Source organism: Peromyscus maniculatus, chromosome 1, assembly GCF_049852395.1.
Source record: "Peromyscus maniculatus bairdii isolate BWxNUB_F1_BW_parent chromosome 1, HU_Pman_BW_mat_3.1, whole genome shotgun sequence".
Classification (NCBI taxonomy): domain Eukaryota; kingdom Metazoa; phylum Chordata; class Mammalia; order Rodentia; family Cricetidae; genus Peromyscus; species Peromyscus maniculatus.
The window spans coordinates 162,191,374-162,205,033 of NC_134852.1; the positions used below are offsets into that span (position 1 = coordinate 162,191,374).

The 13,660-nt window shown below is 54.3% G+C and overlaps 1 protein-coding gene across 12 annotated transcripts in view; it reads left to right on the plus strand.

The window, feature by feature from the left end:
- Nucleotides 1-12,963, plus strand: part of Rab3il1 (RAB3A interacting protein like 1) — a 54,218-nt gene extending 41,255 nt beyond the window's left edge. For 6 of the 12 annotated variants that reach the window (XM_076559423.1, XM_076559415.1, XM_076559421.1 and 3 more), the window contains 8 exons: nucleotides 2,913-3,168; nucleotides 3,584-3,679; nucleotides 3,764-3,841; nucleotides 6,206-6,334; nucleotides 6,433-6,545; nucleotides 8,613-8,712; nucleotides 11,276-11,342; nucleotides 11,948-12,963. In XM_076559423.1, coding sequence (XP_076415538.1) covers nucleotides 3,109-3,168; nucleotides 3,584-3,679; nucleotides 3,764-3,841; nucleotides 6,206-6,334; nucleotides 6,433-6,545; nucleotides 8,613-8,712; nucleotides 11,276-11,342; nucleotides 11,948-12,030 — 726 coding nt within the window. In that variant the 5' untranslated portion in view covers nucleotides 2,913-3,108 and the 3' untranslated portion in view covers nucleotides 12,031-12,963. Of the gene's footprint in view, nucleotides 1-2,912; nucleotides 3,169-3,583; nucleotides 3,680-3,763; nucleotides 3,842-4,477; nucleotides 4,697-5,533; nucleotides 5,681-6,205; nucleotides 6,335-6,432; nucleotides 6,546-8,612; nucleotides 8,713-11,275; nucleotides 11,343-11,947 lie in introns of all 12 variants that reach the window. The other 6 variants (XM_076559406.1, XM_076559401.1, XM_076559403.1 and 3 more) reach the window with 2 other exon arrangements.
- Nucleotides 12,964-13,660: the final 697 nt, after the last annotated feature.

Genomic DNA, 13,660 nt, shown 5'->3' on the forward strand with positions numbered 1-13,660 from the left:
CCTTGCTTCCTACTTCCAACCTTGGAGCATTGAACTTTTCTACTAGGAGGAAAGATGTCACGGAGACCCTGCCTCAGGCCTTCTAGATTGTCCTCTGGCTGTGAAATAGGGTCCCATCACCCCGAAAGTGGGCTGAAGTCAGAGATGGCTGGCAGATGGGATCTCCTCCGTCTAACCCTAGACTCTACCTGTGCATGGTTCAAGCCACACTGCTGGATGAAGCTGGGTATGACTAGCCAGAATGACTGTGACTACCATTTTCCATTGGAGAAGGTAGGGTTTGGCCCCAGGTCTCCAGAAGACACCTTTCTACTCCCATGGGATACAGTGCCTGTAGGTTCAGCTGCAGGACCCAGAGTCAGGCCAAGCATTTCAGGCATCTCTGCCCAGTAAAGGTTGATCCCTGTTCACCTGTAACAAGTGACTTCCTATTTGATCTGATAACACCCCTCTGCCTGATGCTTTTTCCGCCCATCTATGGGGAAAGTAGATTCCAGGAACTTCAGACATTCCCAGGGCAAAGCCTGTCTGTGAACAGCCATAGTCCTGTTCACTCCCTCCATTGGCCATCATTCTAGTCAGGATGCTTTCTGGGCCAGAGCAAGAGTCTAATAAACTAATTTGAGCTGAGACTGGGTAAAGCTTCCCTGCTATAACTCATAAAGAGCCTACTGTGTCTCCCTGGGCCCAGAAGCCCTTGATCATGAAGCAGATGTGATGACTGCAATACTCACTCCATACCAGGCCACTTGGCCAGAAGCTGAGGACAGTGGCTGAAGACCTGACTGCCTGTCTCCACATTACCCCTCACCAGCTGGGGGGCCCCACAGAAGTCCCCCTCCTCTCTCTGAGCTTGCATCCCCATCTATAGGAATGAGAAAAGGCTACAATTACTATGTAAAGAGTATTTAAAATAATGTATGGGATTAGAGAGAGAGCTCAGTGGTTAAGAGCATTTACTGCTCTACTAGAAGACCCAAGTTCCCAGAACCCACATCAGGAATCTCACAGTTGCTTGTTACTGTTGCGCCAGAGGAGCTGATGTGTTCTTCTGGCCCCTGTGATTACCAGCACATATGACATACATGGGCAGAGGCATACACGTGTACATGAATACAAATAAATCTTAGACACACACACACACACACACACACACACACACACACACACTCACTGGGGCTGGGGAACTGGCTTAGTTGATAAAATGCTTGCTAGGCCAGCGTGAGGACCCGAGTTTGAGCCAGGCATGGTGGCATACTCTTGTAACCACAGTCCTGGGGAAAACAGGCAGGAGAATCTCCGAGGCCCCTGTCAGCCTAAGCAATCAGCAAAACCCAGATCCCAGTAAGAGTCCTTGCTTAAACTCCAGAGGGGCAACATCCAAGGTTGACCTCTGGCCTCCACATCCGTGTACACACATGCATGTACCATCACAAACACACAGACACTAACACACAGACAAAACTCTCAGTTCCTGGGCAGAATTCTCATCCCAAATACAGCTACCGCAGCACTGTGAGGGGGCTCAGGCCTCCAGGATCCTGTGTCAACAAGACCCTCCCCCCAGACAATGGTATTGGGAAAATCTGTCTGCCACACACACTGGTGGAACGGTGAATCTCCGTCCTTGCCTTATACTCACTGAGGCCCAGTCCCTGCCAAGCAGGGCCCAATTCCAGGAGCCTCAAGGCCACATGTTGGGCCCATTCCAGGGCAGAGAAAAGGCTGGGCTGGGCAGTGGATTCACTGCTATTGTCTGGGAGATCTCACTTTCCTTATGTTACTCAGATGGAAACTGAGGTTCAGAGGTTCTTTGGTGAACTTCTCAGGGCCTTGAGGACAGGAGATAGGGATAGTCCCCCGAATTTCCTTTCAATTTTTCTAAGTCCTAGCCTCATCGGCCTCGTGTTCTTCCAGTACAGGCTTGGCTGAGCCCCTCCCCCTCACTTCCCACTGTTATCAGTCAGCCCAGCCCCCCCCCCAAACCCGCCAAGCCACTGCCGCCCTGAGGCTGCTGGCTCAGGAGCCCCAGATTTTGCTGAGCAAGCGAATCAGAGGTGCTGTCTCGGCACAACCGCCACTGGCCAGACCTTCCTCTCTTCCCTCTTCAGGGTCTGCTTTCTAGGGGTTCTGTAGCTTGGAGGTGGGGGCTGGTTAAGGGCAGAACCCCAGTGCCCCTAGGGCTTCAGCATCAGCCAGTGGAGGGTTCTGAGACTTCCAGAAGAGGGGGTGTTTGTCTGAAATCACACAAAAGGCCAGGGAGAGCTGGATTTTTCTCCTCACAAAATCCAGGGGGTGGCAGGAAGTGGGTCTGTTATGCCCGGGCTATTTGTAGAATCCTGCCTGCCTGCTGAGGCCTGGTGCTTCCTCTCTGGTCTGCCTTTGTGAATTTCTACCGTATTGACATTTCCATTAGCGATGCCATGTTATTGATGAAGTTCGATTCGCGCTGACTGTGTGGATGAAGGCTCCCACTTCACGGCCTCTTCGGTGTCCAGGTTTTTGCTCATCCCCTTCAACTCTTGGGAATGGCAATCACTGGGACAGTCCCTACCTATGGTGTGAGAGCAGAGACTCATTCTAAGCATTGATACATTAATAGTCATCTGTCTGCTCAACACATGTGAATTGAGTTTGGACTGGCCACCTGCTACATACCAAGCACTGCCCTGTGCCCTAGGTTGGGGACAGTGGATGAAAGGTGTGTGAGCCCTGCCTTGGCCCCTAAGAAAGTTCGTGCTTGGTCATTCTGCCCTTGTGACATTCCAGTTTCAGCTTGCAGTGGCTCTATTTTACAGATGGACAGACTGAGGCTCAAGTGGCAGGTATATGGCCTAGGGTTGGTCCCGGGCCAACTCGGCAGGTCTTGAGGCCCCAGCCTGTGTGCCCTGATGTCTTTGTTTGCCTTGCAGCCCACCCCAGCCAGACGAGGGCCTCCCTACTGGCCCCTCAGCGGTCTCAGTCCCCTGGAAAAACCTTGGCCCCAGCAAAGGTCATAGGGAGTCCCCAGGGGGCTTGGTGGAAGCCTCTGCTTCCCGGAAGGAGGCCCAAGCTGAAGAACACACGGCAGCCGCCCCATTGGATGTATCGCGCCTGCGCAGCTCCTCCATGGAGATCCGGGAGAAGGGCTCAGAGTTCCTGAAGGAGGAGCTATACAAGGCCCAGAAGGTGGGCGCTCCAGGGTGGGGTCCAGGGCTGAGGAAGAGCAGTCAGACTGAGCAAGCCCAGATAGCTGTGGAAGGGAGAAGGGTCATCACTTGCCTAGGCTACATGCCAGGCCCATGCTGCAGTCCTGGGAACCGAAGAGGCTGGTTTAACCCCGGGGCTTCAAGCGTGCTAAGCATGCGTTCCACCACTGAAGTCTCGGAAGTCCTAAATGTTTTCATACCTCTTGACCCCTCCGGAAATCTGCTTCCAGCTCTGGTGGGCGGCTGGGCTCGGGTTTTCACCTTGTGCATGGGCTAAAGTACCAGAGGCTGGCAGCTCCCGGTGAGGTGAGCTGGTGGGCTAGAGCTTCACACCAGGCTGGGGAGATGGAGCCCGGCGAGGGCAGGGCTGACAGCCTCCTGCCTGCTGCACCCAGGAGCTGAAGCTGAAGGACGAGGAGTGTGAACGGCTTTGCAAGGTGCGTGCGCAGCTGGAGCAGGAGCTGGAGGAACTCACGGCCAGCCTGTTCCAGGTACACTGGGCAGCCTGGGAATGGGTGGCCTGGGTGGCCTGGGGTGTCTTGTGACCACTCATGCAGAGGTGCCCCCTCTTCTAGGAAGCTCACAAGATGGTTCGGGAAGCCAACATGAAGCAGGCTGCGTCAGAAAAGCAGCTGAAGGAGGCCTGGGGCAAGGTGAGACCCATCCCTGTGTGCCTAGGCCAGCTCCAGGCTCCCATCACGGCCATTGGTGGGGCATACCGCCCTCAACGAACAGGTTCCTCACAGACCTACTAGGCCTCAGGAACAAGAGAACCCAGGTCTGGGACAGGCAGGGTGGGTCTGAAATGAAGTAGCCCAGGGCCCCCAGACTCTGTCAGTGCTCCTGTTGCACCATAGAGACTTTTTTGGGGGGATCGTCTGTAGTCCAGGAGGGCCCAATGGTTATTACAGTTTCTCCTCCTGACTTCAAAGCAGAAATGTGGGCCTTGGCTGTAGTACACAGGCAAGCAGCTTCCTTTCCCATAGTGTTTGCCAATCAGTAAATGTGAAGCTTGGCCTGTTCTTGGTTTCTGGAGATCCCTGAATACTCAGTAGGAGATCCAAGAAGTTCCCAGAGAACTCCTCCAGCAGAGTCTCAGGATGTGTCCTGAGGCAGGCCGAGTCTCTTCTCAGCCTTGGTTTCCCTATCTATAGAACAGATGTCTTAGAGGTTGTTCCAAGGGTGAGGGGAGGGGCTAGTTACTGCTGGGGCTGCTTGGCTGACAGGCTGTGGTAGCCATGGTGACGTTAACCCCACATTGGGGTTGATGGTCATCTTGTCTGGGCCAGATTGACATGCTACAGGCAGAGGTGACAGCCTTGAAGACACTGGTCATCACGTCCACACCAGCCTCTCCCAACCGCGAGCTGCACCCACAGCTGCTGAGCCCCACCAAGGCCGGACCCCGAAAGGGCCACTCACGCCATAAGAGTACCAGCAGTTCCCTCTGCCCAGTTGTGTGCCCCACTGCAGGGCATATCCCCACCCCAGACAAAGAAGGCAAGGAGGTGAGGCACCGGCCGTGGTGGGCTCACAACAGGGAGGGGTGATCCTGCCTAACCTGCCAAGTGAGCATCCTGGAGGAGCCAGCCTGACCCCTCCTGTGGGACCTGCCACCTGTCTCTCCCCGCTCTGGGCTTCAGGGTCCCTTGAACTGTGAAGGCTGGGCAGGCTCCTCTGATTGCAAGCAGGAGGTGGTAATAATCTCTGGGTTTGAGCTGTCTGAGAACCTAAAGGTCCTCTCTCAGGAAACCTCTTCAGAGATGCACTTCCTAAGTGGCAAGACCGGTGCCCCTGGACATCTAGAGAGGGGCTCCCTGGTGGTGTGTGGCTACAGGCTTGAGGTCTAAGACCACCTCGCACGTGTTTGTGTATTCTAGGGTCCTCAGTGCCTCTGGCTGTGGTGCTGAGGCAAGTATGACCTTAGAGAAGCATCTCTGTCCCGCCTCAGTGGGGAAAAGCGGGAGGGAGGCTTGGTCCAGGCTGGACTGACATGACCACAGGTCCTTGGGTAGCTGTTAGTACTTCCCATGCCACATGCCCGCCACCCCACCCCTCTGCCCTCTGGGAGAGGAACTGAGGACAGGAAAGAGCCAGTTTAGGCTGTATCCGGTGAACACTGGGGAGACATGGGGTGAGATCCAGCTTCCTGGGGCTCTCGCTCAAGCCCATCCTAGCTCAGAACGCTCTTCATCTGTCCCCTGAGCTTCCAGGGAGGTGCAAGCAAAGCCCCCTCAGTCTCCTTCTGAGCACTGAGCTTCCCATTGGACACTGACATCTCCTCCTTCCTCCTGTCTGTCTCTGTATGTCTGTCTGTCCATCTGTCCACCCATCCCCTGGCCCAGCCTGGGCTGCCCCCTCTACTCTCCCTGCTCCTGTGCGTGATCCCCAGCAAGGCCATCCACCTCACCTACGAGCCGACCTGGCAGCCCCCATCTGGGGAGCCGCCCATGGCCCCCAACTCCGCTACCTCTCTCTCCTTTTCCCGACAGGTAATGGCTCCTTAAGGGGCCACCCCTTCCTCTCCCATCTGGGCTTCACTTACTGTGCATGCAGCCCAGGGCAGGCCAGTATTGCCTCCTCAGCTGGGCAGCAGGGAAACCTGGGAATGTTCTCTCCTGTGTGCATGTACCTATATGTGCATTCTAGACCTACAGGGACCCGTGGGTGCCTTTGGGGACCCACAGGTTCTTACAGGCTTGCTCTTGATGTTTCTTCCAAAAGGAGTCAGTAGCAGAATTCAGGCCAAGGCCCTGGATCCAAGTCTGTAATTTTGCAGTGCCAAGAAACTTAATGTACACCCAGACACAAACTGTGTTGTTCTAAATTCTTTGGTGCAAAGGGCAGACAGGACCTCTTCTTCCCTGGACTCTGCTCTCCTGCATGGCTGCTGAGGACAGGCCTGATGGGCCACTGAGCCCTCCTGCATCTCCTGTTCTCCTCTCCATCAGCTTTGCCTTCTCTGGGGTGCTCACCCTCATCCCTGACTGCACCCACTTGGCTCCCCTCCCCTGCAGGTGGATACCACCCTCTTTTCAGAGTTCCAGGCTTGGAGGGCATCACCTACCCTGGATAAGGACTGCCCCTTCCTGGAAAGAGTGTACCGGGAGGATGTGGGCCCCTGCCTCGACTTCACAGTGCAGGAGGTGAGGTGGGCTGGGGAGCCAAGGGTGGCCAGCTGGGGACCCATCCTATGAGTTCCCAGTCACCCAGCATCTTACTGCTGTACCCTGATCTGCTACAGCTCTCAGCTCTGGTGCGGGCTGCTGTGGAGGACAATACACTCACCATCGAGCCTGTGGCTTCACAGACTCTGCCTGCTGTGAAGGTGCCCACTGTTGAATGTCACAACACCAAGTAAGCTTAGTGCCCTAGGACCCTTCCTGCCCATGCGGGAAGGTCCAAAATGGAGCCTTGGGCAGCACCCTAGGGGACTGGGATAGGAGCCTGAGTCTTGGGCCTCCTAGATGGGCTATAGAGCCCATCTAGGGTAGGTAGGAACAGTAACATTCAGGGTGACAGTCTCCTGTGTGTTTGTTTTTTTTAACCTAGTCTAGGGACTCCCAAGACGTGGGGCTGGGGGTATATCTTATCAAGTCGTTGACTAGCATGTACAAAGCCATGGAATCCATCCCCAGCACCTTGTAAAACCAAGCAGAGCGACATACATCTATGATCCCAGCACTTGCGGGGTAGGGGCAGGAAGATCAGAAGTTGAAGATCATTCTTGGCTACATAGCAACTTCAAGACAAGCCTGGGCTACACAAAACCCTGCTTTAAAAAAGTGAAAACACGGGAGGAGGGAGGACAGGGGAATCCGTGGCTAATATGTAAAATTGAATTAAATTATAAAATTAAAAAAAAGTGAAAACACTAAACCACAAGAGAGGAACAGTCATCACTATCCCCACTTAGGTCCAGAAAGTATCTTTGACAAAAATTCCTGCTGCCAGTCTCTTCTGGCTGGCATCATCCATTCCCCCTCTCCCGCCTCTTCTGTCTCACAGAGATACAGGGCTCTGATAGGCATATAAGTGATGGCTGGCGGCTGGCTCGATCTCCTGCCAGTAAATTACTCATAGCCCTGGCAGCTTACCTGCGTGCTGCTCAGTCAGCACTGGGCAAGAGTAGCCACAGAAGTGAGCAGTCGAGGTGGACTGAGGGTCGGGCAGGTTTGCCCTCTTGGTAGTCTAGAGGTGGCTGGTGGGGCTGGTCCCACAAAGGAAGCCTGGCCACACAGAGAGACCATCCGAGCCAGCTTTACAGGCAGAGGGAACAGAATGAACGAAGGCCAGGGGAGCTGGAGTGTAAACACCTCAGAGTCAGGACAGCCATGGATCAGGGAGCTGGGGCTGAGTCCCATGGATCAGGGTTGTTTGAGGCCAGAGTTTAAAGAGTCCTTACCAGTTAGGACACCAACCCACTCGGCTGGTGTTTTAGGGGTCATCAGCATGCGTTACCTTAAAAGAAAGTCCTCTGGTGAACTTTCAGTGAAGGTTCAGCCTCACAGTGAAGGAAGAGGCAATGAACACTATGAACTGTCCTTCACCTGAGAGTCTGTATTTCCTGAGCAATAGGGAAGCCACGGGGAAAGATGATGAGTTAGACGTGGCTTTTGGAGATGCTCCTGGCTGTAACATAGAGAAGGAAGGGTAGAGAAAGTAGAGAGAGGTTGGAAGGAGCTGAGGGAATCAAGCGAAAGGACCGATGTAGGCTGAGAACATGGCAACTGAGTGCAGGTATGGGGGAGGGAGCCTTGTAGGTGATGCTCCAGACTTCTTCACGGAGGCAGGGACCAGTGGAGGAGCAAGATTTGGGGGTGGGAGGCTGGACAAGGGGCTCTCAGGACCCTGGAAACCTAATATGTGGGTAGCTGAAGGTACTAAGTGGAATTCCCAGGCCTGGCTGAGGAGAGAGGTGACGTGAGAGGGGTTCTTAGTGAGGCCTTGTGGGCAGGAGTTGACATAGGGATAGATGAAAAACCCTGGGGGGGGGCGGGGGATGTGGGAGGCAGTCAGACCAGAATTCAGTTAGGGAGAGAGGTGATTGGGCACAAGGTCCCCAGTACTGTGACGCGGGGGGGGGGTGGGGGGGCAGTTTAAGAGGCTGCAGAGGGTGAGGCTTTGGTATACTTGGTCTGACATGAGATTGACCAAGCTCCTCGGCCTGTGTGGGAAAAGGAACTGAGGTGGGGTGTGCGCATGGATCCAGCTGCATTTAAGGTCTTTCCTGAGGACTCTTGCCCCATCCCACATATTTGTTTGGCCCTGAGCTCCTTTGGAAGCTGGGAGGGGAGGGAAGAGGAGGCCAGGCCCTACTTCCTACCTGCTTCCTGTGCTAACTGTCCATGCACCCTCTAGCAAGCACACATCCCTGCCTCTGTAGCCTCATTCAGCGCCTTACACTTGCTCTGTTCTCCACAGCACATGTGCCCTGAGTGGACTGGCCCGTACCTGCCACCACCGAATCCGCCTCGGGGACTCTGAGAGTCATTATTACATCTCTCCATCATCCCGGGCCAGGGTGAGTCATCCTTCACATATGTCACTTGGCTTCTTTGGGACCACAGAGGCTAGAATTCTGGACCTCTGGCTGGGATGCACTGCCTGAACAACTCTCAGAGGTACAGAGGTTGATCCCGACCATAGCCAGGCCAAATGCCTCATTTTCCTATTGCTATGTGACAAATAACCATAAATATAGGGACTTAAGATAATATGCTAGTTTTTCTAGCCAGTTTCTCACAACCCAACTTAGGATAACCTTGAACTATGATCCTCCTGCCTCCACTTCCCAAGTGCTAGAATTATAGGCATGCTCTACCATGCCTGGATTTTTACCGTCTTAGAGATTGAACCCAGGGCTTTGTGCATGGTAGGCAAGCACACTGCCAATTGGCTATATCCACATCCAAAAGGTTATTACCCTTTTTTTGTTTATTTGTTTTGTTTTGAGACAGGGTCTTTTCTTTTTCCTTTTTTTTTCAAGACAGGGTTTCTATGTAGCTTTGGAGCCTGTCCTAGAACTCATTCAGTAGACCAGGCTGGCCTCGAATTCACAGAGATCCTCTTGTGTCTGCCTCCTGAGTGCTGGGATCAAAGGCATGCACCACTGCCACCTGGCAGAGACAGGATCTTTCTATGTAGTCCTTGCTGTTCTAAAACTTGCTATATAAACCAGGCTGACCTTGAATTTAGAGAGATCCGCCTGCCACTTCCTCCTGAGTGCTGGGATTAAAGGCTTGAGCCATCATGTCCAGCAGTTAAACACTCTTAGTCTCTCACCTTCCTCCTGGGCCAGGCGCCTGGACACTGATGCACCAGGCAGCCTCAGCTCAGGGACCTATCAGCCTGCAGTCAGAGCTCAGCTCAAGCAGGTTCCTTTCTGAGTTCAGGGCCCTTTCCAAGCTCCTGCAGCTGTTAGTAGGTTCAGTTCTATGTGTCCCTAAAGCTCCTTGTAGGCTAGGGACACCCTCAGCTTCTACCATATGGCCTTTAAAAACAGGGCTGGGGTGTGTTCCAGGGCCACACAGCCTAGACATGGAGTCTTTGGACTGAATTGTCTGCAGCTCCTATTTTGTATCTGCAGGGTACCCAGAGCCTTGTTCTGTGACCTCAAGTCCCCTGTATCCCTTCTTAGCTAAACCCACAGGTCAACTGAGGGGCTATCCTTGTGTCTTGGAAAACTATACGCAGCACTTTCTTTTATTGTGACCTTGGTGTCCAGTTCTGCTGGGCAAAGCTGTGTAGCGGAAGAGAACGGAGCTGAGGTCTAATGGTTTGTGTGTGATCCTTGCTCAAACAGACTGAGGGATGAGGTGTTGACAAAGAGCACAGCCCCGGGGAGAAACTATACCACTCTGCCCCTCCCACTCCATGCTCAGGAGCCGCCTGGGGTAGCCCACTGCCAGCTTGTTACCTGGCCTCGGAGTTGCGCTGTCCCCCTTCCCAGCACCAGGCTCAGCCACACCTGGCTGATGCTCCTGTGCTTTCTCACACCACCCTGCCTTCGGCAGCCTCCCCCCAGCTCCAGCTCCCTGCACCCTCTCTGGCCTCCTGGCAAGTTCTGTGTTTGGAGGCCTGTCAAGAGCACCTCCCCACCCCCCCCCACCCCCCCGAGTCTCTTATACCTGCCAGCCTCTGGGTGCCTCGCATGTAGGGCTTCCCTGTCCCAGAATCCTGGGAAGGGGCTCTCGTGGGCCCTGCTGCCCGCTACCTCCCATCTTGGCTGGTTTTCTAGATGCAGAGCCTGCATGGACATTTCTGGACCTCCTCAACGGAGAGAGGGAAGCAGGATGAGGCAGAGAAAGGAGGCAAACCAAGACAGGGCTTAGCTTTGGCTAGATCCAGAGGGAGTCTGAAGCACAGAGCTCCCTCCCTCCAGCCTAGCCAAAGAGCTGGCCTCGTGTTACCCCACAAAAGTGGGCACCACGGGCTCCATGTCGCCCAAACCCTCAGAAGTTGTGAGATCAGGCCAGGCCTGGGGGTGGCCTCTGGGCAGGATAACAACACAGCCCCCTCCTCCCTGTGAGAGTCTTTGGGGCTGTGCTTCTGCCAGTAAAGGGTCACCAGAACTCGGCAGGGAACAGGCCTCAAGCCGTACTAGGGTCCTCTAGCTTAGGGACAAGGTAGCCTGGGAAAGTGACTCTAATTGCCTTTCATGGAATTATACACAGCACCTGGTCTATGTCTGGTGGGCCCAGACCTCCTTGCTCAGAATGAGCAGGTCCACAAGGGACTAAGCTTGGATGTTGGTGCAGGCTGCCTGATTTCATGTCTGCCTGACAGCTTCCTAACCACACGCTTTACCAGCCTTTATCACTGGTAAAATGGGCGTGGTGATTGTCTGTGTCTCGCTTGCGGCATTACTTACAGGCATTGCAACAGTTACTCTTAGGAGCTGTGGGTGTCTTGCTATTGTTAATTCAACCTTGGAAGCCGAGCTCTAGCAGAGTCAGGGAGCACTCCCTGGCTCTGCCAGGTACCTGTGACTTACGGTTCTGGGATATGGTCTACAATGGCTTTTGGAGGGGACCCTAGAGTCTGGGGAAATCTGGTGGGTCACACCCTCTCCATTCTGCCCACAGATCACGGCAGTATGCAACTTCTTCACCTACATTCGCTACATCCAGCAAGGCTTGGTTCGGCAGGATGGTGAGTGCCCTCTAGTGTTCTTTTCCGGGATGGTTTCCAAGGGAGGGAGACAGGGCAGAATGGAGTTGGTTAAGTACCTTCGAAGACTGCCTGTCCAGCAGCAGAGGCAGGAGTCTAGGGTCCCTTCAGTAGAAGGCCAGCAAAAGGGAGCATTGTACATTAATAAAGTGTCCCTAATCCTCCTTGATGATGGGTTCTGCTTCACTGGGACAGCAAACCTGGTGCCTTCCACACATCTGGGCCATGCTGCTTTTCTTCTGCCTAGAAATCCTTAGGGCCAGCAGAATTATCATTCCTGTTACTGGCTTGGACATTCAAGGGTCTTTATGATGGGTCTCTCCTGTGACTCTTCCCTACTTCTTCATGGCCACCAGAACATGGGTTCCCTGCCTTCTGGATCCTTCTCCAGACACAGGGACTGATGCCCTGGGCCCAGCTCACTGCTCTGGGTCAAGGTGGGAAAACATTTGCAATTGGAGAAGTGTAGTTCTAAGCCCAGGTTGAAAACAACTGTGTGGCAGAGAGCGTCTGAACTCCCCTGCCCAAAGCCAGGGAGGCCAGGGCAGTTGTCTCAAGTGACCATGAACTGTCCTCTCTGTCTACAGCTGAGCCGATGTTCTGGGAGATCATGAGGCTTCGGAAGGGGATGTCACTAGCCAAGCTTGGCTTCTTCCCCCAGGAGGCCTAGGGCGTGACCCCAGGCCTGAAGTAGGCTCTGACCTAGAGCAAACGGCTGCCTTGGGACAGACAGTCAAGAAATCCTGGAGCCAGCATGAGCCAGAAGCTGAAAGAACAGATAAACAGCCAGGCTGTAGAGACAGAACTAAGCCAGTCCCATCCATTCCTCCTGGGACAGACGGAAGGACAGCCTGCCCTGGACTTCATGAGATGATCCTCTTGCCCACTGGGCTCTGTAGCCACCAAGAGAATTTCAAGAAAGCACCAAAGACCAAGGAGCTCGGAGCCATATTGGAGAGAGGCTCAGCTCTAGGGAGGGGACCCTTGAACAGCCAGTACCCCCTCCCAAAGTCCCTGCTGGTTACCAATGCTCTGTTGCTGCCCTGTCTTCAGAAAGGGACTGGCTGGATCTCCAGAGTATGCTCCGCCACGGCCTCTAAGCTCTGGGTCACCAGCACCCCCTTGTGGCCATCTCTCACCCTGTTCCCAAGTGGCCTCATTAGACTTCCCCAGTGGTAGGGCAAGTGTCTCCAGTCTGAGCATGGTGGAGGGATAACTGCCCCAAAGTGCTCTGGAAATGAGTACGACCCTGTCTCCATTCTTCTGAATAGAGGTCTCTCTGGCCCTCCATCTCTACTTCAACCCCATCTTCAGGAGGCCCTGGCCCTAAAATTGCCAGGGGCCTGGACTCTTTCTTCTCAAAGTGTGCCACAGGGGAGCCTCAGGATGTAGTTGTGGGCTGCCATCCAGACCACAGGGGCCCTGTACGTGGTACTGGATAGGGCGGCTACATAGGACCTGGACCCTGCCTTACCCATCCATCATAGCCCACTGGGAACTGGGCTTGGGGTATCCAACCTGGACGTATCCCTCACCACGCCCCTATTTCCTTCCAGTGGAATGTAACACAATCTCTCTTTAATAAAGGAAGGCTTTGTTGGTAGGGGCTAGGCAGCAGTGGCCTTCCCTCCTGTGCCCTGGGGCTCTGGCCAGGGCTTGGGCATCTGAAGGAATGAAATCAAATCCTTTCCTGACTGCCCTCGTGCTTGGGATTAACCCCAAATCCCGAAGCCACCCCCACGCTAACACCGCTTACTTGCTGTTGGGAAGACTGTTGGAGTTGTCCTTAGTATTTCATGGGGCTTTGGGGTAGTGGAATGGTTTTTTTGCCACTCTGTGTGTTCAGTTCTGACCTGTAAGTCCCCTAGCTCTCAGCGATGACCCCCAGTCTATTTGAAGCCTGGAGTCAAAAGCACTGGGGCGTCCTGGGGCTTGGCAGGACAGTGCAAGATTGATTGGTGCTACCTGCCATAGGACAGTGGGGGCTACAGAAATGCTGGACTGCCTCACCCCAGTCTTAGGTGGGTTCTGAGCAAGGCATGGCAGACACGAGTGGAAAGAGGTGGGGGTAACCGGGGTCCTCAGAGACCTCAAACTAGGACTGAGGAGATGTCCTGTGGCTCCTGCCTCTGGCCCACCTGTAGGGCTCTGTGCTTTCTTGGAAGGAGGATGCAGCAGATTCTGGGTTGGGTCAGAGGTTGTCAGCAGCCTACAGGAACTTCTCGATTGGCCTGAGGCCCAGGTGCCACTCAGATGGTAGATCAGCGGGGTGGGGTTGGGGGGCTGGCCAAGAGCTCTGT